A 22,745-nucleotide genomic window follows, 5' to 3' on the forward strand; every position below is an offset into this window, starting at 1 on the left:
TGTCTCTGTAGCCTTCTGCTTACTGAAAATGCTTTTCATTCTGCAAACCACAGAATCTTTCTTGGAGGAATCCTCTTTAAAATGCCAAATCCTGATTGCCTTTGTTCCCTTTACCAATATCCAGGCAAAAAATTACAACTCTTTCTACTCTTAGACCAGGTTGCTTTTCAGCGTTTGTTCATTAAGGTGTTATATGTGCCTGTTGCAGCTAACAATTCTCGAGAAGCCTGTCAGCAGTTGTTTGGCCAGGTGTGCATAGATGGTAACACTCATGAGTAACACTTGGGTTTTCTGGGGTGAAAGCATACCTGTAAAATTATAAAGGTCAACTTGAACGTAAAATTATAAAGGTCCACTTAATGGACATAAGGGCAAGTTACCCAGTTTGCCATCTGAAAGTTACTTAAGCTCATATTTTCTCTGTGACATTTAATTACTTGGCATTAGTAGAGTTAGATTCACAAAGATTAATTAGATCAAGGAAAAAACACATATATAAAATATCAGATAACTATGGTCTGTCCATATAGTGTATAGAAAAAAATCTGAGAAGTGATCTTAGGTGGTTCAACATTTGGATAAATTTAATGCGGTAAGAAAATCTATGTGCAGTATTCTTTCTCAGTATTCCAAGATCTGTGGGGGAAAGGTAGGTGGTATTCTTTGTGCCATGCCCTTTTAGACAGTTTTGCTAGCTGACCTAGAAATAATACACAAACAAGGGAGATACACCCAAAGGGATTTTGTGTCCTCCTTTGTTTTTGAGACCCAGAAATAGAATGAATTAACTTTTGTGCCCTATGTTCAGTTTCAGTCTAGAAGGCTTGACAGGAGGAGCTGGTGTCGGAAACAAGCCATCCTCATCTCTAGAAGTAAGCTCTGCAAATGCCGAAGAGCTCAGACACCCATTCAGTGGTGAGGAACGGGTTGACTCTTTGGTGTCACTTTCAGAAGAGGATCTGGAGTTGGGCCAGAGAGAACATAGGATGTTTGATCAGCAGGTAAGTCTTAAATATGTCTAATTTGGAAAAAATGTATTTCACAAAATATGAACATAGAAGGCAAGGCTTCTGGTAGTATAAGGCTAGTAGCTATGATTACTTACCCATTATATGATATACTTAATCTAGCACTAAACCAAGTGTTTAGCACTTAATTAAAAAGGGCCAGGCATGGTGGCTCATGCCTATAATCCCAGTGCTTTGGGAGGTTGAGGCAGGAGGATCAATTGAGCCCAGGAGTTCAAGACCAGCCTGGGCAACATAGCAAGACCCACCATCTCTACAAAAAATTTAAAAATTAGCTGGGCATGGTGGCTTGTGCTTGTAGTCCCAGCTACTCCGGAGGCTGAGGTAGGAGGATTACTTGAGACCAGGAGTTTAAGGCTGCATTGAGCCGTGACTGCACCACTGCACTCCAGCCTGGGTGACAGAGCAAGACTCTGTCTCCAAAAAGAAAAAAGAAAAAGACTACGTTAATCTGCATAGATTTAAATATTCCATCAAGGCACACTTTTTAAAATTAGGAAAGGATCCAGGATATTAAATTGAGTTTTTCCTTCTTATCTGAGACTGTCTTTTACCCTCTCAATAGTAAACTGAATCTTGAAATATGCTACATATCGTTATTAATTTTCCCAATTCTCTAAAACATATCCCAAGTTTCTCCTTTGTAGGAAAAAAATTAAAAACAAAACTTTCTTACTACACCTTCCAGGAAATGTCAGTTGATTCTCTCTCCTTCCCATCCCTACCAGAATTCTTTTTTTAAAAAAATTATTATTTTTACACTTTAAGTTCTAGGGTACATGTGCACAACGTGCATGTTTGTTACATAGGTATACATGTGCCATGTTGGTTTGCTGCACCCATTAACTCGTCATTTACATTAGGTATTTCTCCTAACGCTATCCCTCCCCCAGCCCCCTACCACACAACAGGCCCCGGTGTGTGATGTTCCCCGCCTCGTGTCCAAGTGTTCTCATTGTTCAGTTTCCCACCTATGAGTGAGAACATGCGGTGTTTGGTTTTCTGTCCTTGGCTATAGTTTACTCAGAATGATGGTTTCCAGCTTCATCCATCTCCCTGCAAAGGACATGAACTCATCCTTTTTTATGGCTACATAGTATTCCATGGTGTATATGTGCCACATTTTCTTAATCCAGTCTATCATGGACATTTGGGTTGGTTCCAAGTCTTTGCTATTGTTAACAATGCCGTAATAAACATACATGTGCATGTGTCTTTATAGTACCATGATTTATAATCCTTTGGGTATATACCCAGTAATGGGATCGTTGGGTCAAATGGTACTTCTAGTTCTAGATCCTTGAGGAATCGCCACACTGTCTTCCACAATGGTTGAACTAGTTTACAGTCCCGCCAACAGTGTAAAAGCGTTCCTGTCTCTCCATATCCTCTGCAGCATCTGTTGTTTCCTGACTTTTTAATGATCACCATTCTAACTGGTGTGAGATGGTATCTCATTGTGGTTTTGATTTGCATTTCTCTGATGGCCAGTGATGATGAGCATTTTTTCATGTGTCTGTTGGCTGCATAAATGTCTTCTTTTGAGAAGTGTCTGTTCCTATCCTTTGACCACTTTTTGATGGAGTTTTTTTTTTTCTTGTAAATTTGTTTAAGTTCTTTGTAGATTCTGGATATTAGCCCTTTGTCAGAGGGGTAGATTGCAAAAATTTTCTGCCATTCTGTAGGTCACCTGTTCACTCTGATGCCTACCAGAATTCTTAAGAGAGCATCTATGCTCCCTGCCTTCTCTTTTTAAAATTTTATTTATTTATTTACTTATTTAGAGCCGGGGTCTCACTCTGTCGCCCAGACTGGAGTGCAGTGGTGCCATCACAGGTCACTGCAGCTTCGACTTCCCCAGTTCAAGTGATCCTTCTGCCTCAGTCTCCCAAAGTGCTGGCATTACAGGTGTGAGCCACTGTGCCTGGCCTTTGCCTTCTCTTTATCACCATCTAATCATCTCTTAATTTCTGCTGCTACCAGTCTCTTGAAACTCCTGTCTTGAAGGTCATGGATTTCCATGTCAGCCAAATCAAAGTGACTTCTTAGTTCTCATCTTCTGGATGTCCTCATTATCACTTACCACTTTTGACAATCCCTTGGGGAGCTTTTGAGTTGAGAATTCAAATTATTTGCTTTTATAGCATTGTACCTCACTGCAAGTCTTTTCTCTTCCTCTTGGGTCAGAAGACTGATTAATTTATGAAAGCATTCTGGGATGCATCTTATTTCCTCCAAATGAAACACTTACAATTTAAAAAAAAACTGTTTTTGAATAGATGACTGGAGTTTGAGGCAAGAATCTAATGATACATTTCTAATTAAACAAAAACGTTGACAACCTCTTCCTTGATGTGCTGAGTAGGACGTTGTGTAGAAGTTTAAATTTTTATTGCATCCTACTACGAAGCACTAACATGACCAAATATAAACTTGACACTGAAGGATTATCTTAGTAATTATTGTAACACTTATGCTTGTGTGAGACCAGACAAATAAAGAGATTTAGGCATAATGAAAATCAGTTGAAGAGTGAATTTTGCCCCTTTTAAAAATTTTTCTACTTGTTCTGATACTTCAGAAAGAGTTAGAAAAAATAAGAATATGAAGAATATGCTTGTTGAAGCAAGTGATTTAGATTTACTCAGCCTAATGGTAACAGAAAAAGGAAGAAAAAAATAGGAACAATTCTTGGGTGGCTACTGAGCACAGCTTTGCTAAGGGTAAATAAACCAGTGAAAAAATCTTTAAAATAAATTGCATTTCAAATTTATAGAATCCTTTGGAAATCATTTACAAGATGAGGTAAAATACCAAAATTGTGGATTTGTAAACAGAATCATAGACCAAGACTGACATATCCCTTCAGATTCAGCTCAAGCTCATTTATATGACTTGCCTACGGCCGTGTAAGTGGCTATTAGCTGAACAGTATTAAACTCAAGAGTTCCTGGCTATTAATTTCTCTGCTTTTTTCCAGGTTTTTGGAGTAGGTGAGTTTTCAAGGCGGAAATAAGAATGATTTAATTTTCTTAATATTATTTATGTGATACCTTTTCTAAGATGGATATTTCCAGGAATTTGACAGATAACCCTGCATTTTAGTAAGACGTTACTACCACTGATGTGTTTCTAAAATGGACTGTCTTTCTGAAGTGGACTTTCTGATTCAGTCTTTCTAGATAAAGTTGTTGTTTTAGTGCCTTGCTATGCTTAGCCTTCCTGGAATCTCTACTTACCCATAGTTTTTATCTTGTATGGAACCTCAGAGTAGGCATTTGAGCTGCTTGTTTCACTCTGATCTAGACGAGTTGCCTGTAGCCAACTTCCTGTTAAAAGTTTCTGCCTTTCACTGAGGTCATTTTTTAGACCTCACAGTTGTATTTGAAACATAGCAACTGTTTGCTTCAGCTGCCATGGTTACACATGAAACAAGCTCTAAATAATCAGAAGTCTGGCCTAAGTGAGTCAAGTTCATGCTAGTAACGGATTTTTCACTGCTTCCCTTTCAATATGTGTGAGTCATCAGGAGGCAGATTTCATTCTGTGAAGGGAAAGGATTAATGATAAAGTCAGTTAACAATTGGAATGGGCTCTTATCACCAGAAGTGTGCTAGTGGACACTAGATGACTGTCTTTCAGGGATGTTGTACCAGGAACTTCTGCAGGTGGTTGGATTACATGGTCTCAAAGCTGCTGTGAATTTACTGAGAGAGTTAAATTATCAAATTTCAGTTACCTTTATGTTCATGTAGAATCACTATCATCTTAGAAGAGGATAGGGAAGAGATTTAGCCTTCTTTCCAGATACACTGTTGTTTTGTTTGTGATCTTAAGACACTTTACTTGAATCTCAATTTCCAATTATTTAAAATCAGAGGCCAGGTCTGGTGGTTCACACCTATAATCCCAGCACTTTGGGAGGCTGAGGTGGGTGGATCATTTGAGCCCAGGGATTTAAGACCAGCCTGGCCAACATGGTGAAACCCTGTCTCTACCAAAAATACAAAAAATTAGCTGGGCGTGGTGGTGCACCCCTGTAATCCCAGCTACTCAAGAGGCTGAGGCGGGAGAATCGCTTGAACCTGGGAGGCGGAGGTTGCAATGAGCCGAGATCATGCCACTGCACTCCAGCCTGGGCGACACAGTGAGACTCTGTCTCAAAAATAAAAATAGGCTGGGTGCGGTGGCTCACGCCTGTAATCCCAACACTTTGGGAGGCCGAGGCAGGCGGATCACAAGGTCAGGAGTTCGAGACCTGTCTGACCAACATGGTGAAACCCCATCTCTACTAAAAATACAAAAATTAGCTGTGCGTGGTGGTGTGCACCTGTAATCCCAGCTACTCAGGAGTCTGAGGCAGGAAAATTGTTTGAACCTGGAGGCGGAGGTTGCAGTAAACCAAGATTATGCCACTGCACATCAGCTGGGTGACAGAGTGAGACTCTGTCTTAAAAAAAAAAAATAAAATAAAATAAAGTAAAATCAATACTATTACTGATATTCTAGTATATCTGTATGAAGAAATATTTAGATTTTCAAAGAACAAGTATTGTATGTAGTTTGATATTTCCAGTGAAATTATTTTTAAGTGATCATGCATCCAGCAGATATTTATTAAGTACTTACTAAGTTTGAAACATTGTTAGATGCTATGAGGGATACAGAACCACTGTAAAGAATGGATACTCTAATGATCCCCATTTTACAGGTGAGAAAACTAAGCCTCAGAAAAGCTAAGTAACTTTTCTGAAACTGAGCAGCTGTTAAGTAGCAGGAGCAGACTTTAACCTAAGTCTGTCTGACCACAAGGCCTGTGCTCTCACCCGCTTCTTCACTGCCTTATTTTACTATGTGGGTCTAATTATAAGGTTTTATGCTTATCTAGAAATATGAGAGCATATGCTTACAACGTGTTCTTCACTTTTTTGCTTCACAGATATGTCACAGATCTAAGCAGCAGGGATTTAATTACTGTACATCAGCCATTTCCTCTCCACTGACAAAATCCATCTCATTAATGACAATCAGCCATCCTGGATTAGACAGTGAGTATACTACTTTTTAAAAAAATTAAATATATTAAATCTTAACCACTCTTCCTATTATTTTTCTCACTTTAAGGCCCCATAACATTACCTGCCAAAATTTGCGTACTGCTTCTTTGAGTGAATGGCTCAGCACTTAAACAGAAAAGGTGGCATAGAGTTTATCTTTAGATCTTCTTCCTTTTACCTAAAAATGTCCCTAATACATTAAGTTTATTGTATTTGTGGGCATGAATCTGACACACTTTTTAAAATTTTTTTATTTTGAAATAATTTTAGACTTGAAAAATAGTTACAAATAATATTCACTGGGAAAAAAATTGCAAAAATAGTACAAAGTATTCCCATGTATTCTTCACTTCCAGTCCTCAAATGTTAGAATACTTGTTTCGCCAGCCTCTCTCCCTCTCTTTATCACTCCCCTTAAAGATTTTTTCTGAAACACTTGAGAGAGTAAGTTATATCCATAACTCTCCTTTACCTCTAATTTAGTGTATATTTCCTAAAAACAAAGATATTGTCTTATATTACCATAGTATATGGGTAGCATATACTGGCGTTCTCTGGCTACTGAGTGCTAGCATTAGTATATAAGAGTACCTTATACTCTTATATACTGTGGTAGTACTCTATTACCATAGTATAATTATCCAAATCAGGAAATTAATATCGATAAAATTGTGTTATCTAGTATGTACACCTTATTCAGATTTCAAATTTTCTCACTTATTTCTGGGTCCAAGATGCAATCTAAGAATATACATTGAATTAAGTTGTCATATCTCTTTAGACCACTTTAATCTAAAAAGTTCCTCAGTTGATCTCTGTCTTCCATAAATTTGTCAGTGGAGAAACCTCGCACAGTAACTGACCTGAGCTTTTCAACAATGTCAAGCTCAAGAAGGACAAAGCAAGACTGAGACAGAGATTTAGTTCAGTGAGGGCCAGTAGGATTGCATCTGAAAGGGGTTAGTGGACCTGTATGCGGATTCAGATAAACTGGTGATGGAAGTTATGTAGAGATGTCATGGCATCCATAAGCGCAGGGCCTTGTGATGCTCAAAAACATACTTGGATTGGATCAGTGTTGTTTGTCACAAAAAAAGGCAACTTGTTCTTTGAGAAGCCTCATTTTTTATTTTTTAAATGTTGATTTTTTTATGAGTAGTTGCTGTGTGGGATCTGGATATAAAGATTAAATTCTCATCAAAGAGGGAGTGAGTGATACATTATGTTCTTTGCTGAAAGACCATGTGTCTTGGAGGCTGAAGCAAAGGAAATAAACACACTCTCCTGGTGTTTATGGGGTTTCCTCATTGTTCCCTGATATAATTCAGTTTAAGAGTTGGTGACAGAAGCAGATGCCCTGTATTCATGGGATGTTCCATTTCACTTCATGACTTACTGGAATCCTAATTTTTGAAATTTTCACAGTGGAATTAAGACATAATGGATGACTCTAGCCAGACATGGTGACACATGCCTGTAGTCCAGCTGCTTCAGAGGCTGAGGCAAGAGGATCATGAGCCCAGGAGGTCAAGGCTGCAGTGAGCTGTGATGGCACCACTGCATCCCAGCCTGGGTGATAGAGTGAGACACTGCCTCAAAAAAAAAAAAAAAAAAAAAAAAAAAAGAGAGGGAGAAAGACATAATGGGTGATTCTGTTAACTTTTTTCTTGTTTTCATGTGATTAATATTTCAAATACAAATCTAGCGTATTTGACAAAAGGTGTCTAATGAAGACTTATTTTCAAAGATATGTCCTCCAGAACTGTGACAGAAATAGCTTTTCCTGTTTTTGCTTGTTTGGATTTTTTTTTTGAATTTGGCTTTGAGTTAGATGTTTGGCTTGTATAGAATGGAAAGTACAATTGAATAGTTTGCAGTGAATTTGATAAGCCAGAATGCTAGCACTCAGTAGCCAGAGAAGGCCAGGAAGGCACTCTAAGTGAGACATTTCAGCTCAGCGTCCCCTCCTTCCGTGACCAGCAAGTGTCGTGACATAGTGGATATTGTACTTCTACAGCAACAGATACCTAGTACCAACAGAATGTGTCCCATAGAGAGACCTTTTTCCTATATTTTGTGACATGCTTTCTTTCCTTGTGGATGAAACACTTCATTATTTTTCCTTCACCAAACACGGTGCTTTTTGACTGTGTTTTCAGTTGCTATCCAAACACTATAAATAATACAGCTAACTCCCCAAAGCGCTATTCTAGAGGTTCTGACACATAGAGCTTTTCTTCCCGTTGCTGAGAATTTTTCTGCTCAACTCACCTAGGGAACCTGATTTCAGTAGTAGACTGCTGTCAAAAGTGGAGCTTCAAGCAAGAGTTTATTCCTTTCATCCAAATGTAATACCCTCATTCTGATTTGTAGCGTACGTTTCATGCAGGCTGGAATGATAGCTAGCCCCACGTACCTTCCTAACAGCATATGCTGCAACAGAAGGACCCATCAACCTTAATGTCACTATTTCTCCTTAGTTCCTCCTATATACAATTAAAATAGTTTCCCAACTGTATTTGTTATTCTACACTAGAAACATAATACATCATTTTGGAAATGTTAAAATTCTGACTAAAGAGAAGACTAAAACTTGTGTTAAAGTGTGTGTGGTATGCCTTAAGCATCGGGATAACTGATACTTCATAATTTGCTCCAGGCTCAAGTGTTCAATTCCAAGTCACTTAAATACTTAGCATGATTCATCTGTGGTCATAGTCTCCCTAACTGAAATAGTGTCATAATTGAAATCCTCAGTGATTTTTAAAGCCTAAAATGTTTGGTACACTTAAAATATTTTAACTGATATTTTAAGCACACTTAGTAGCTGTATTACTTTGAGCTTGTTACTGAAACTCTCTGCCTCAATTCAGCTGTTAAATGGGGATGATAATGTGATGTGGCTTAAATCTGACTTCATTTGAAGTCCGTAGCATATTTTCTGTCATATAATGAGCACATGCTGTCATTGTGGAGTGTAACTGTTCACAATAACCAGAACAGTGCCAGGGTCCATTTTTCTCTGCCTAGAGCTTAAGCAAGGTTAAACATTGCTCACCATTGCTAGGACATTGTCCCTTGTTGTCTTGCACTTGGCTGTTTATTATGAGCGTGCTTGTTTAGGAACAGAATGTTTTCTAAACTCATCCTAATCTCACTGCTTTCCAGCTTTCACCTGTGCTCTTTTTCCTTCTAAAGAAATTATTAGTTTCCTCAACCACAGTTTATCACAGCTGTCAGTAAAACTTGAGCATTTCTGAAAATGTATTTCCACTGAGCTGTTGTCCAGAATGTCTTTTGTTGGGTCATTTGCTAGATTAGAAAAACAGACAAACTTGTAGCATTATTTCTAAGCCGGGATCTGTTTTTTAAAAAATCTACTGATGTAAAGGAAAATACTGAATAGAGAGGGTGACTAAAATATTTCTGTATCACTTTCTGGGGTGGAGAGTAGGCAAGCAGTAGCTTCTTTAGGAACCACAGAGGACGGGAAAAGCTGCAGTGTCTCCTGTCTTGGACTTCCTGTCTTGATTCGAAGGGTGGGATATGATGAGCGAGACTTGCCGGCCATTTTTTAGGGGGTTGCAGTAGCACAGGTGCTGGCTGTGTCATGAGGCTTGGTGCCTGGGAGGACTGCCCTGAGAGAAACTTCTCCATGGAATGTGTTCACAGCATTTCTCCTCCTTGCATCAGAGAAAGATTGTGTGGGGCCTTTTTCTCCCACTGTGCTGGGAAACATAGACGGTTTCTTGATAGAACTTAAAAATAAATTTTATTTTCACATGTATAGAATTCAGTTATTACAGATGATCCCTTTCTTTTTTTTTTTTTTTTTTTTTTTTTTGGAGACAGAACAGAATCTTGCTCTGTTGTTGCCCAGGCTGGAGTGCAGTGGCGCGATCTTGGCTCACTGCAAGCTCTGCCTCCCGGGTTCATGCCATTCTTCTGCCTCAGCCTCCCGAGTAGCTGGGACTACAGGTGCCCGCCACCATACCCGGCTGATTTTTTTTTTGCATGTTTTTAGTAGAGTTGGGGTTTTACCATGTTAGCCAGAATGGTCTCGATCTCCTGACTTCATGATCCGCCCACCTCAGCCTCCCAAAGTGCTGGGATAACAGGCGTGAGCCACCGTGCCCGACCCAGATGATCCCTTTCTATGGCTGTATTTTTAACCTTTTCATTGCTCCCACCCAGAAGATGCTTCAAATAATAGAGAATCTGCTTGATTGAATCCCTGGAAACACATTAGTGGTGATAATGTTGAAAGGGGAATTGGACCCGTTAGACGTTTTAACTTCATATGCTTCTTAATGAGATTTCATTTTCCCCTTCATTTTGCATGGTTTGTTACAGGTTGAGCATCCCTAATTTGAAAGTCTGAAATTTCTCCAAAATCTGAAACGTTTGAGCACCAACATGATGCCACAAGTGGAAAATTCCACATATAAGGGCTTAACAAAATTATGTAAAATATTATATAAAATTACCTTAGAGCTATGTGTATAAGCTGTATATGAAACAAATGAATTTCATGTTCAGATGTGGTTCCCTTCCCCAAGATGTCTCATCATATATATGCAAATATTCCAAAATTCAGAATCTGAAATACTTCTGACCCCAAGCATTTCAGAAGGAATACTCTGTGTGTATCACAAAGAAGGGCACTTTCCCTTGGGGTTGTTTTTACACCTTTGCTTATGGCATGAGAGTTTGCCAAGTTTCTTAAGCATGCTGTGATGGGAGTAGTAGCTTGTAGTTGTATGGCATGCATTAGACTATGACAGCTAAGGCCATCTTGAGAGCTGAACTGTGGCAGTTACATATCTGTACCAGATCTTTAAAAAGGTAAAGGATCTGTGTGACCAAAGATCCAGGTGGGCCTCTGGAAAGTTAGGCATCAGTGCTATTGAGGATATTTTATCTCTGTTTTCTGGATTTCTTCTCTAACTGTGATGGGAATTTACTGAAATATGTATGTGTGTGTGTGTGTGTGTGTATGTATATGAATATATGTGAATATATATATATATTCTTAGCACAGTTCTGTTTGGAAAAGATAACATTGACAAATACATCAGAACAAAAATGTAATCAGACTTCTTTTTGACATTTTTATTAAATTGTAAGACTGGAAAACATGCATGTTCATTAAATGCATATATAAATATAAACTTTAACTCAATTACCTTATAAAATTGAATTGCTGTGTTACCAGAACATTTCCTTTATATAATATATATGTTGGAAATTTCCGTATGTCAGGGATACTCTAGACACTCATCACGTAAGATTTTTCCTTATGATCCATAATTTTGTGACACGTGAAGGAGATGTTCTTAGATTCTGGGTAATAGGGGCAGCTTATTTTCATTTTCTAAATCTGTTTGACATTTGGAGGCACATCAGAACACACATTACAGTAGTATCTTACTTTTGCACAAGACTCTGCCTGAGAAACTAGTGTGTATTTGTAGCAACATTTCTTTGATCTGTTACTTGGAGTAGCTGCAACAGCAAATAGTGATTGTCACTTAGCATTTATCTGGGGTATGGAGTGGCTTTCATAATAGGTAGGTACAGGGCTTTTTCTGTCATTTCATTTAGGACATTGAGATTCCAGAAAGTCTGATAAAGGGAAGTTCATTTATTAATGTGTCTCTCCAGTAAATATTTGAGTACCTACTCTTTTCCGTACACCAGGCTAGACCGTGGTAGGAGAGGGGTGAACTCACAGGTAGGGTTCCTTTCCTCACCACATTTACAGATGAGAACAAGTGAATCTAATAGAAAATGGTAAATGCAGCAACTTAAACATTTGATGTTATAGGACTGACAGACCTAAGGGGTCAGAAGGCTGACTGAGGAAAAGTAATATTAAAGTTTGGACCAGAAGGAAACTGGGAATTAGCTGGGTGAATTAGTATGTGGAAAGCAAGACTGAGGAATTTGGGCCTCTTGCCTGAGGGAATTGGAATCATTTACATTGATTAAATTGATCGAATAATTGATTAGAACACTTCAGGCTGACCGTAGTGAGAATGTATTGGGAGGAGAGATTGGATCAGTAGAAGGCTTTTTTTTTTTTTTTTAGACGGAGTCTCACTCCATCGACCGGGCTGGAATGTAGTGGCGCTATCTTGGCTCACTGCAACCTCTGCCTCCCAGGTTCAAGCACTTCTCCTGCCTCAGCCTCCTGAGTAGCTGGGATTACAGGTGCCCACCACTATGCCCAGCTAATTTTTTGTATTTTTAGTAGAGACGGGGTTTCACCGTGTTGGCCAGGCTAGTCTCAAACTCCTGACCTCATGATTTGCCCTCCTTGGCCTCCCAAAGTGCTGGGATTACAGGTGTGAGCCACCACGCCCAGCCAGTAGAAGGCTTTTGCAGGATTCAAGTTACAGTAGTAGACAGTGTCCTAAACCAAGGCAGAGAGCAGTGGCAATAGGGGAGGAATAGAGGTTGAGCTGGAAGACAAAGTGAAGAAGCCTGAGTGAAGTGTGATATAAGGATTCAGGAATGGTGCCCAGGTTTCCATTTTGATTAATGAGTTAGATGTTGGTACCACTCACTAAATGAAGGAACACAGGAGGAGGAACAGGTCTGCATGAAAAGATAAGTTCACTTACCTGCTTTTGGAGCTTTAGCTGCCTGTGGAACATCCACCCACAGGTGAGCAGGGAGAGGAATGAGCCTAGATCTAAACAGAGATCCGGCTTCCAGATTAGAAAGATGTGAGTCACCAGTGTCTTGTATGCAGATCGTTGTTAAGAGGTGGAGTGAATTAGGAGATTTGGGGTGAGGGAGAAGAGAGCCAGATATAAAATCCCGAGGAACACCACTACTAGATGTTTTTAGTATACTTTTAAGGAAGAGAACCCCAGGTATGAATTGTGATCATTCTTATTTTCATAATCTAACAGGTATGTATTTATTAGCCAGATTTTTTAGAAACTGCATTAGAATTCTGTATATTCAGAAATGGAGATGAGAATGTAAACAAATTATTACATCATTCACCTAGACAGCATTTCCCGGAACCACATAGGCCATTGACATTACACTGTTTCCCCATGTGCTGAAGGCCCTGGCGTAATCCGCGCATGCTCTAATGTCTTCTGTGAACCTCCTTCTCAGCTCAGCAGCAGATGCGGCCAGCAAGGCGGATCTCCATCAGCATCTCTCCGCTCCTCCTTAAGTCTAAAACACTCTTTTCTCTTGGCTCTTCTTATTCGAGTGATGAGGAGGAGGAGTTGCATAGTAAGTAAGCAACTTTGGTGTCCAGTGACTGTTCTTGAAGGTCTGACCAGCTCAGAAAATGCTGTAGGCTTGGTACTAAGAAATTGTTTGGGGGCTTTTAGCCTCTTGCATGCCATCCTTTGTAAGTCATTTGTCTTTATGCTTGCCTTTGAGAATTGGTTTGGATAGAACATTTTTTTGTCTTCTGTATAGTACTAACGCTGAGCTACTGGCCTCCTGATTCCAGGGCACAAGATAATCTTTCTAGCACACAGATACCCTCAAAGGTGTAGGGGATGTGTTCCCATCCCATTGTGTACTCTTTGTAATAATACTGTATGCTAATTTCACAAAACTTTTTATTCGACAATGTAAATTTTATTTTCCTTGTTTTGTTGTTGTGTCTCATGGGACAGATATCTAGATGTTCATCTGTGGTATTTAAAAGCTATTGTTACACTTTTTTTCTTCTTCTCCTTTTCAGACCATTTCTTTAAAAATACCTTTCCTGTAAGATTAGACCCCATGAATTAGAGGGAGGGAGTGATATACGTTTTGTATGTGTGCGTGTGTTTTTTTTTTCTTTTTTTGAGATGGAGTCTCACTCTGTCGCCCAGGCTGGAGTGCAGTGGCGCGATCTTGGCTCCCAGGTTCACGCCATTCTTCTGCCTCAGCCTCCCGGGTAGCCTCCTGGGTAGCTAGGACTACAGGCGTCGGCCACCACGCCCAGCTAATTTTTTTTTGTATTTTTAGTAGAGACGGGGTTTCACCGTGTTATCCAGCATGATCTCGATCTCTTGACCTCATGATCCGCCTGCCTCGGCCTCCCAAAGTACTGGGATTACAGGCGTGAGCCACAGCGCCCAGCCGGAGTTATATACGTATTTATCTCCTACTTTCGCTCTCCTTTTGAACTTTTATTTTTACTTCTTTGGATAAGAATGAATACATTCTTGATAATGCCTAGTATAAAAACTTTACAAGGTATCAATTTTAGTAAACTTGGAAAAGAAAGAAATTCCCCCTTCATGAAAATTACAGTCTTCAATTGTGCAAGATTTCTAGAATATTCCAGGATTGCTTTTAATGGAGAAACCACTTATAATAGAAAGTTGAATAAAATGGTTTTTATATAACTAGTATTAGGAGTCTGAGACAATTACCATACCCGTATGATTAAGCACCCTAACTCCCTACCACTTGCTGATTCTAAGTTTCAGCAATATTAAGTGTTTCTCAAGCTGGCATTTTCACACTATTCTTAAAGGGAAGTGCCTTATGCACAGTGAGACAGTTTAGTTAATTTGATTTTAAATGGTGGCCTTATTAAGGATTTGGTATATTTTTCACTAATAAAAGATGTTTGGAAAATAGACACAGAATAAGATGATCTCAGTTGTAATAGAAGGAAAGTTGTGAAAATCCACTCTTAACTTTGGGTATTCAGAAATTTTCAAAGCTGTTTCATTTCAGAGTATTTGTAATAGGCTGGGTGCAGTGGCTCACACCTCTAATCCCAGCACTTTGGGAGGCCGAGGCAGGCGGATCACTTGAGGTCAGGAGTTTGAGACCAGCCTGGCCAACATGGCGAAACCCTGTCTCTACTAAAACAAACAAACAAATTAGCTGGGCATAGTGATGGGCACCTGTAGTCGCAGTTACTTGGGAGGCTGAGGCAGGAGAATCGCTTGAACCTGGGAGGCAGATGTTGCAGTGAGCCGAGATCATGCCACAACACTCTAGCCTGAGTGACAGAGTGCGATCACTTCATCTCAAAAACAAAATTAAAAAAAAAAAAATCAAAGTATTTGTAATATACCGGGAAGTAGCCAGGTCAGCATGGCAAATAAACCAAGGTCCCAGTCAGGCACAGTGGCTCATGCCTGTAATCCCAGCACTTTGGGAGGCTGAGGTGGGCGGATCACGAGGTCGGGAGTTCAAGACCAGTCTGGCCAACATAGTGAAACCCTGTCTCTACCAAAAATACAAAAAATTAGCCGGGTGTGGTTGCGGGCTCCTGTAATCCCAGCTATTCAGGAGGCTGAGGTAGGAGAATTCCTTTAACCCAGGAGGCGGAGGTTGCAGTGGCCAAGATCATGCCATTGCACTCCAGCCCAGGCGACAGTGTGAGACTCCATCTCAAAAAAAAAAAAAAAAAAAAACCAAGGTCCTGCTAATACAGAATTATGATCCTATAACAGCACTGGTCATTCAGTTAATCCGACACAATGGAACCCTAAAAATACGGAAGCTTGCAGAAACTTTTTGAATCAAGTATCTTCTCAAAATGTGTTCCTTAAATTCAAAACTACTAGTAAGAATTATGTGTGGGCAGGGAGAACCAAAAGAAGGGAGGGGTTGGTTCATGGCCAAATATTAGTAAATTTAGGAAACTCTGGGTTAAGCAGGTTTAAAATGCTAACATTGTGTTACATTGTGGATTTTCAAGGCAGTGTTCAATATACTGTTTCTCCCAAATGTATTAACTAGAAAACCACAATATGTGCAGCACTGTATACAACATTTCATGAAACTGGTGTTCCATGGAACACACTCTGAAAAATATCGACTGTGTCCATCCAGTAGTTCCACCCTGAAGTTCCTGGCTGTAGTATAAATCTGCAGGTTATTTCATGCCTTGAAAGATAATCTAGTTGAAATATATTATTTACCCACAATAATACTTTGCAGGCTAACTTTAATGACAAGTTTCGTTTCGTTTCGTTTATTTTGTCCATAATTTTGTCATGGAAGTAGCATTGGTTGTTTTCTACCCTTAGGTACTCTGAAAACTTGATGATACTTTAGGAATTTCAGAGGCATTGGTGGATTAATTACTGTGTTCAGAACCACATCTAAAAGGTCATCATAACTTAACTAAAATTTTTAGCAGTGGAAAAGTTGAAAATATTATAGGAGTCATAGATTCTCCTAGTACTCAATCACATATGTGTTCAGTCTTTAATTTATTCCACACATATCTGCTGGAAGCTTATGATTGGCCCTGCTTTGTGTTGGTTGGTATTTTTCTGCATTATGAATTTTATTTTTATTTAGTTCATATTACTAGGGTGGTAACTTACTAGGTAATTGCTTAAATGTATAATAGAATCCAGGCAAGCTTAGAAAATTTAATGCTGCTCATATCACTGAAGTTTCCTTGGGCAGAAAAGGTTTTAAAACCACTGATTTAAACTATCCTCTTGATTTTTTTTTTAAGTACACTAAGGCATCATAAGATTAAAATGCTGATATTTTATACCTAGATTATGCAGAACCTGGGGATGGATCCCAGATATTCTTATGCTGCTAATCTTTCCCTCTTACCTGGCTGTTGTTACCATGTGTTGTAAGTGAAATGAATAGAAGAAGAACCCCAAACTGGGAAAAAGGAAAAAAATACGGAAGGCGATCTTTTGAAGACTTAGAATTTGTTTTAAGGTTTCTTATGTATTATTCCTACCTGTTGGCAATTTAAATTTAGCCAGGTGCAATGGCTCACACCTGTAATCCCAGCACTTTGGGAAGCGGAGACAGGAGGATCGCCTGAGCCCAGGGGTTCAAGACCAGCCTGGGCAACATGGCGAGTCCCTGTTTCTAAAAAAAATTTGTAATAATAATAAATAAAAATAATAACTACAGTTTTGGATTTCTGTTCAGAATCTAGAACAATTTGAGAGTTGAAGAGTTTCAAATGCGGGTAATCTGGGAGTTTTTTTGTTTGTTTTTGTTTCTAAGATGGAATCTCGCTCTGTTACCCAGGCTGGAGTGCAGTGGCGCAATCTCGGCTCACTGCAACCTCGACCTCCTGGGTTCAAGCAATTCTCCTGCCTCAGCCTCCCGAGTAGCTGGGACTACAGGCATGCGCCACCACGCCTGGCCAATTTTTGTATTTTTAGTAGAGAAGGGGTTTCACCATGTTGGTCAGGCTGGTCTTGAACTCCTGACCTCAAGTGATCTGCCTGCCTCGGCCTCCCAAAGTGTTGGGATTACAGGCATGAGCCACCGTGCCTGGCCCAAATGCTGGTAGTCTGGTAGTAGAACATCTTCAAATCTCTATCAGATTAAAGTTTTGCTTACAGTAATCTCAGAGATCCTTGAAACCAACCTCAAGGAAAAAGGAAGGTGTTTTGTCTAAATCGTTAAAATAGTGTTACAGAGTAACCTTTGTTTCCCTGGAATATACATGGAAATAGTTCTATAACTGATGTCCTGAAAATTGAAAATCATTTATCACTATGACTGAGGCCTTGCTCTCATCTAAGTCTTCAGTAACTGAATCTTTATTAACATGTGGTAGATCAAAATAATAATATTCCTTCTAGTTTTTCTTCATATTGCCCTATCTGACATAGTCTTAGAATTTTAATGACCTGCGGCAGTTTATGGTCCAGTGGTTGTGGAAGGAAGAAGTATGCATCTGCCTCATTCATTTTTATCTCTGTTAGCCTGGAAAGGACTTTGTCATCTGTTTTATCTCCCTCATTTCACAGATGAGGAAATGAAATCCAAAGGTCTCATCCCAAATTAGTGACAGGGCGAAGACTTAATAAGCCAGCTCTGATGCTCTTTCCTGTTTGCTAATCTGTTTCTAGCAATTCTCATGAAAATATTAGAGATGAGCTAGATCTTATAGAAACATATAAAAGCAGTATTAACAGGGATAAAATATGACATTTAATTTCCTATTCTATATTCTTCCTATGATGTCATCTCAGAAGGATGGTTTGTGCAAACTGAAGATTGATAAGAACTGGAATTAAACATGCTTCATATGTGTTTAAGCATTAGAAAAAGTTATTTGGAGTCTTTTTAGTTACTTGAATCCTGGATTAAACTTATTTTCTTTATGAGAAATTCACTACCTACTTCTGGTTCTAATTTGAGGGTTTCAAGTTTAATTTTTCCTTCTTTCAAACCTTTAGAAGGAGGAGGTACCATGTGCTGACTTTCACACGCTGTTTTTGCTTTAGCTGTGTCGTTGTGAATTTACAAATATTCTACCCGGCATCAGTGTTAAATTTTTTGGTTCTAACTTTTTTTCTGCCTTGTTTTCTAGATTCACGGCCCTTCCACAGTACCTTCCACAATACCAGTGCTAATCTGACTGAGAGGTACTATAAATTTCTTACTCCTTTTTCCAGAAATAAAATGAAGAAAATTTAAAATCTCTTAGGCCATTTAATTACGTAAACTAAGTTAATTGAGCTTATTGGGTTCTTCTTTGAGTGATAAATTTGGAATAATGATTAAAAGTGGTTTTGTCATGAAGGCTATACCTTAAAGTTAATGTCTTCAGTAGTTTTATTAATTATACTGTCCTCATGATAAAAATTGGTTGTATTTATTGATGTGAGGGTACACTATTATTTGACTTTATGAACTTGTGCACCCTTTGCTTATGGGATTTTTAATTCCTAAATCTAGCAGTCTAAACAACATTTTGTTTCATATTAGTGTCTGTGTGTGTGTGCAGTTTATAATAGTCTTAGCTATTTTAAGCTTTAAAGCTGTTTTCTTCTGTATACATGTAAATGATACATAGCTCTGTCGAAGTAAACGAATTGATTCTTTTTTTTTTTTTTTGAGACAGAGTTTCGCTCTTGTTGCCCAGGCTGGAGTGCAATGGCGCGATCTCGGCTCACTGCAACCTCTGCCTCCCAGGTTCAAGCCATTCTCCTGCCTCAGCCTCCTGAGTGGCTGGGATGACAGGCATGCGCCACCATGCCCGGCTAATTTTGTATTTTTAGTAGGGATGGGGTTTCTCCATGTTGGTCAGGCAGGTCTCAAACTCCCGACCTCAGGTGATCCATCTGCCTCAGCTTCCCAAAGTGCTGGGATTATAGGCGTGAGGCACCGCGCCTGGCCACGAATTGATTCTTTACTTGACAGCAAGCAAAAGATTTCTGTTCTGACTCATTATTTTTATTTAGGTTTTCATGCTTATGAGATAGAATATTCTACTTGAAGTATAATTGGGGTTCCTATGGCTGCCCTGCAGTTTTTTCTGAGTTGCCTTCTTTTTCACAGAGGCATCAGTTATGATTCTGATTTAGAACCCTTGCAATGAATGCTTCTCTTTGCACTGCTTTTATAGCTTATTCTTTCTCCTTTCTAGAGCAGTGGTTTTCATACCATTTCCCCCTTATCTTAAAAACAGACTGCTGTATTTTGTAAACAATGCATATATAAATAAACTGACTGTTGACAGGACCCTTTATGGTGCTGCTTCTGCCTGCCACCTGCCCTCTCACAGAGGCTCTAGAGGCAATCACTGCTGTTCTGTGGGAAACGTCTAAAATATTTTAGAACACCTAAGCAAAGTAGTATAAATGGATGCCTTTTCTATATAACGGATTGTTTGTTTGAATGCCCAGCTGTTTTTTTGTTTGTTTGTTTGTTTTGAGACAGAGTCCCTCTGTGTCACCCAGGCTGGAGTGCACTGGCACAATCTCGGCTCACTGCAACCTCCGCCTCCCGGGTTCAAGCGATTTTCCTGCCTCAGCTTCCCGGGTAGCTGGGACTACAGGCGCGTGCCACCACACCTGGCTAATTTTTGTATTTTTTAGTAGAGACGGGGTTTCACCATGTTGGCGAGGCTGGTCTCGAACTCCTGACCTCGTGATCCTCCCACCTCGGCCTCCCAAAGTGCTGGGATTACAGGTGTGAGCACCGCACCTGCCCCAAATGCCCAGCATTTAAGAAAATCAACCATTGCAAATTACCTAAGTTAGAACATGTCCATCTTGGATGGACTTAGATTTTATGTCGGTTTCTTGAACAGGTAGATCAGTAAATCTGAATCTACATAAAACTCCTAAAATTGATCTTTCAACACGGTGCCTCAATTCTGCCTGCTGCTCAGTAAGTTCTCTCCTAAAATTGAACCTAGCTGCATGGACCAGTCCACAGTCCTGATTGTCCCATGTGCCAAAGGCTAGAAAAAAGTTGTGATCTCTACCGTTAAGGAACTTGGATATGTGGTCAGTCATAAGATTCCTTGGTTTGCAACTCCTATTAACAAGTACCCTGTCATTCTGCTACATATATGGGTTTCCTTTCAAGCACCCATTTGTTACAAAGGAGTTTGTAGATTGAGTGCTATTGTAGATGAATAGATTCCATATAAAATAATTACTGAATAATTGACAGGCTCTTTTTAACATGAGGTCACTGAAAATCCATAATTAAAACATTAAAAATGGGCCAGGCGGTAGCTCACACCTATAATCCAAGCACTGTGGGAGGCTGAGGTGGGAGGATTGTGTGAAGCCAGGAGTTCAAAATCAGCCTGGGCAACATAGCAAGACCCCATCTCTACAAAAAAATTTGAAAAATAGCCAGGCGTGGTGGCGTGTGCCTTTAGTCCAGCTTACTCTAGGGGCTGAGGCAGGAAGATTGCGTGAGCTCAGGAGTTCGAGGCTGCAGTGCGCTATCATCACACCACTCAGAGCAAGACTGTCTCCAAAACAGACAAGTGAACAAGAAAACATTAGTGATGGATCTAAGGAAACTTAGCCAAGTTTTGATAACAGAACCTGGGTGTTGTGGCATACTCTATAAAAAGCCATTCAGCAGCCTTCATCTACCTTTTATTCTGCTTCACTTTTATTTAACTTCTGTAGCCCTTTAAAAAAAATCAATCTTCTTGTTTTTATTTAGTATAACAGAAGAGAACTATAATTTCCTGCCACATAGCCCCTCCAAGAAAGATTCTGAATGGAAGAGTGGAACAAAAGTCAGTCGTACATTCAGCTACATCAAGAATAAAATGTCCAGCAGCAAGAAGAGCAAAGTGAGTATCACTGTGGGCATTGCTTGTGATCACCTCAGTAGGATCCTGTCACAGCCTGCATTCACACCAAAACTGGTTAAATCATGGGGACATAAATGGAAATAAATTCAGGATTACTCTCCGAAATCGCCTAATATTTAAAGGAAAATAATAAGAAGAAAAATAGCAAGAAGTGGAACTACCAGTTACTGAGTTTTCACTATATGCTAAGTGCTTTCCATATATTATTTAACCCTTTCAACAACCCTATCAGGTAGGTATTATCTCTCCTTTCTAAAAGTGATGTACCTTACCGAGGATACTCCTCTAATGTGAAGAAGTAGTTCAAACCAGATCTCTTTGGTTTCAAATCCCATACTCTTAAACCACAGTGCTTAAATCTGTAATATCAGTTTAAATGCAACAGAAGGATTTTATGCAAAGATCAAAGGATTGAAAATATTTATATTTGGGTTTAGAGGGAAGGATTATCCCACAGAAGATTACAAGAACTTTTAAGACTAATATGATTTCTTAGATCTATTTCTAATTAGGAGCATTTGGAATATATTCTCTTAGTGATTAAGAGATTAAATAAATGTTTAAACCGTGTGTGTGTGTGTGTGTGTGTGTCTGTGTGTGTGTGTGTGTAAGGCTCCACTGTATCACCCAGGCTGGAGCACAGTGGCGTGACCATAGCTCACTGCAGTCTTGAACTGCCAGGCTCAAGCAATTTCCTGCCTCGCACCGTAGCCTCCTGAGTAGCCAGGACTATAGTCATGTTGTGCCATCGTGCTGAGCTATGTTTAAATTTGTTTGTAAAGATGAAGTCTTGCTGTTTTGTCTAAGCCGGTCTAATGCCTTACCTCAAAGACTCTTCCCGCTGCAGCCTTCCAAAGCCCTGGGTGTGATCCACCACGCCCAGCCTAAAGTAACATTTTTTATCTAATTATTTTTCACATGCTCATTATGGAAATCTTCAAAATCTAAAAGTAAAAGAATGAAAATCTCCTGGAATAACCCCGCTTAGAGATAACTATGCTTAATGTTTTGGTTTATATATTTCTAATCTTTTTTAAAAATGTATTTTCAAAAGAAAGGGAGAAAAGAAGTTCACTTTCTTATACTGATTCCCAGTGCTAAACCAAAACTGATTCCATTTCAAGTCCGTGGGGAAAAACTTTTCGCCTCTCACACCCTATTCATCTACCCACAACACCCTCTAACAAAATAAAGACATAAGTAAATAAAAATTTGAAGTCAGTTAAGGAACTCTTGCAAGGAATCACTGTGTGTGTGTGCGTGCGTGCGTGCATGTGTGTGTGTGTGTGTAGTATATACATGTACATACAGATATATACACACGTACATACATGCATATTTAGAAGTAAGGGAATAAACAAACATTGAATTCAAGAATATTGTCATAAAAGGGCATTGCCTCCTCCCTCACAAAACAAGGTGCACTAAGCTTCTCAAGCCCTCAATTCAGTGGGCTGATGGAAATATAGCCAAAGTATTTCACCATGTTTTGTAAGATCTCTTGGTTTAGCAAATACATTCAAAGAAATTTTTCCACAAAACGTGCCACAAGAATTGTGTTTTCATTTCTCCTGTGCAAGTACAGAATGGAGAGAAAGTAGGCAATCA

General features: G+C 39.3%; 1 protein-coding gene across 23 annotated transcripts in view; it reads left to right on the forward strand.

Annotated features, from left to right (window-relative positions):
• The window catches only part of AKAP13 (A-kinase anchoring protein 13), a 360,797-nt gene that overhangs the window by 275,741 nt on the left and 62,311 nt on the right, over nt 1-22,745 (forward strand). For all 23 annotated transcript variants that reach the window (XM_055362877.2, XM_031002130.3, XM_055362887.2 and 20 more), the window contains 4 exons: nt 809-1,001; nt 5,968-6,076; nt 18,381-18,435; nt 20,984-21,116. In XM_055362877.2, coding sequence (XP_055218852.2) covers nt 809-1,001; nt 5,968-6,076; nt 18,381-18,435; nt 20,984-21,116 — 490 coding nt within the window. The remainder of the gene's footprint in view (nt 1-808; nt 1,002-5,967; nt 6,077-18,380; nt 18,436-20,983; nt 21,117-22,745) is intronic.

Source organism: Gorilla gorilla, chromosome 16, assembly GCF_029281585.2.
Source record: "Gorilla gorilla gorilla isolate KB3781 chromosome 16, NHGRI_mGorGor1-v2.1_pri, whole genome shotgun sequence".
In the NCBI taxonomy this organism is placed as follows: Eukaryota; Metazoa; Chordata; class Mammalia; order Primates; family Hominidae; genus Gorilla; species Gorilla gorilla.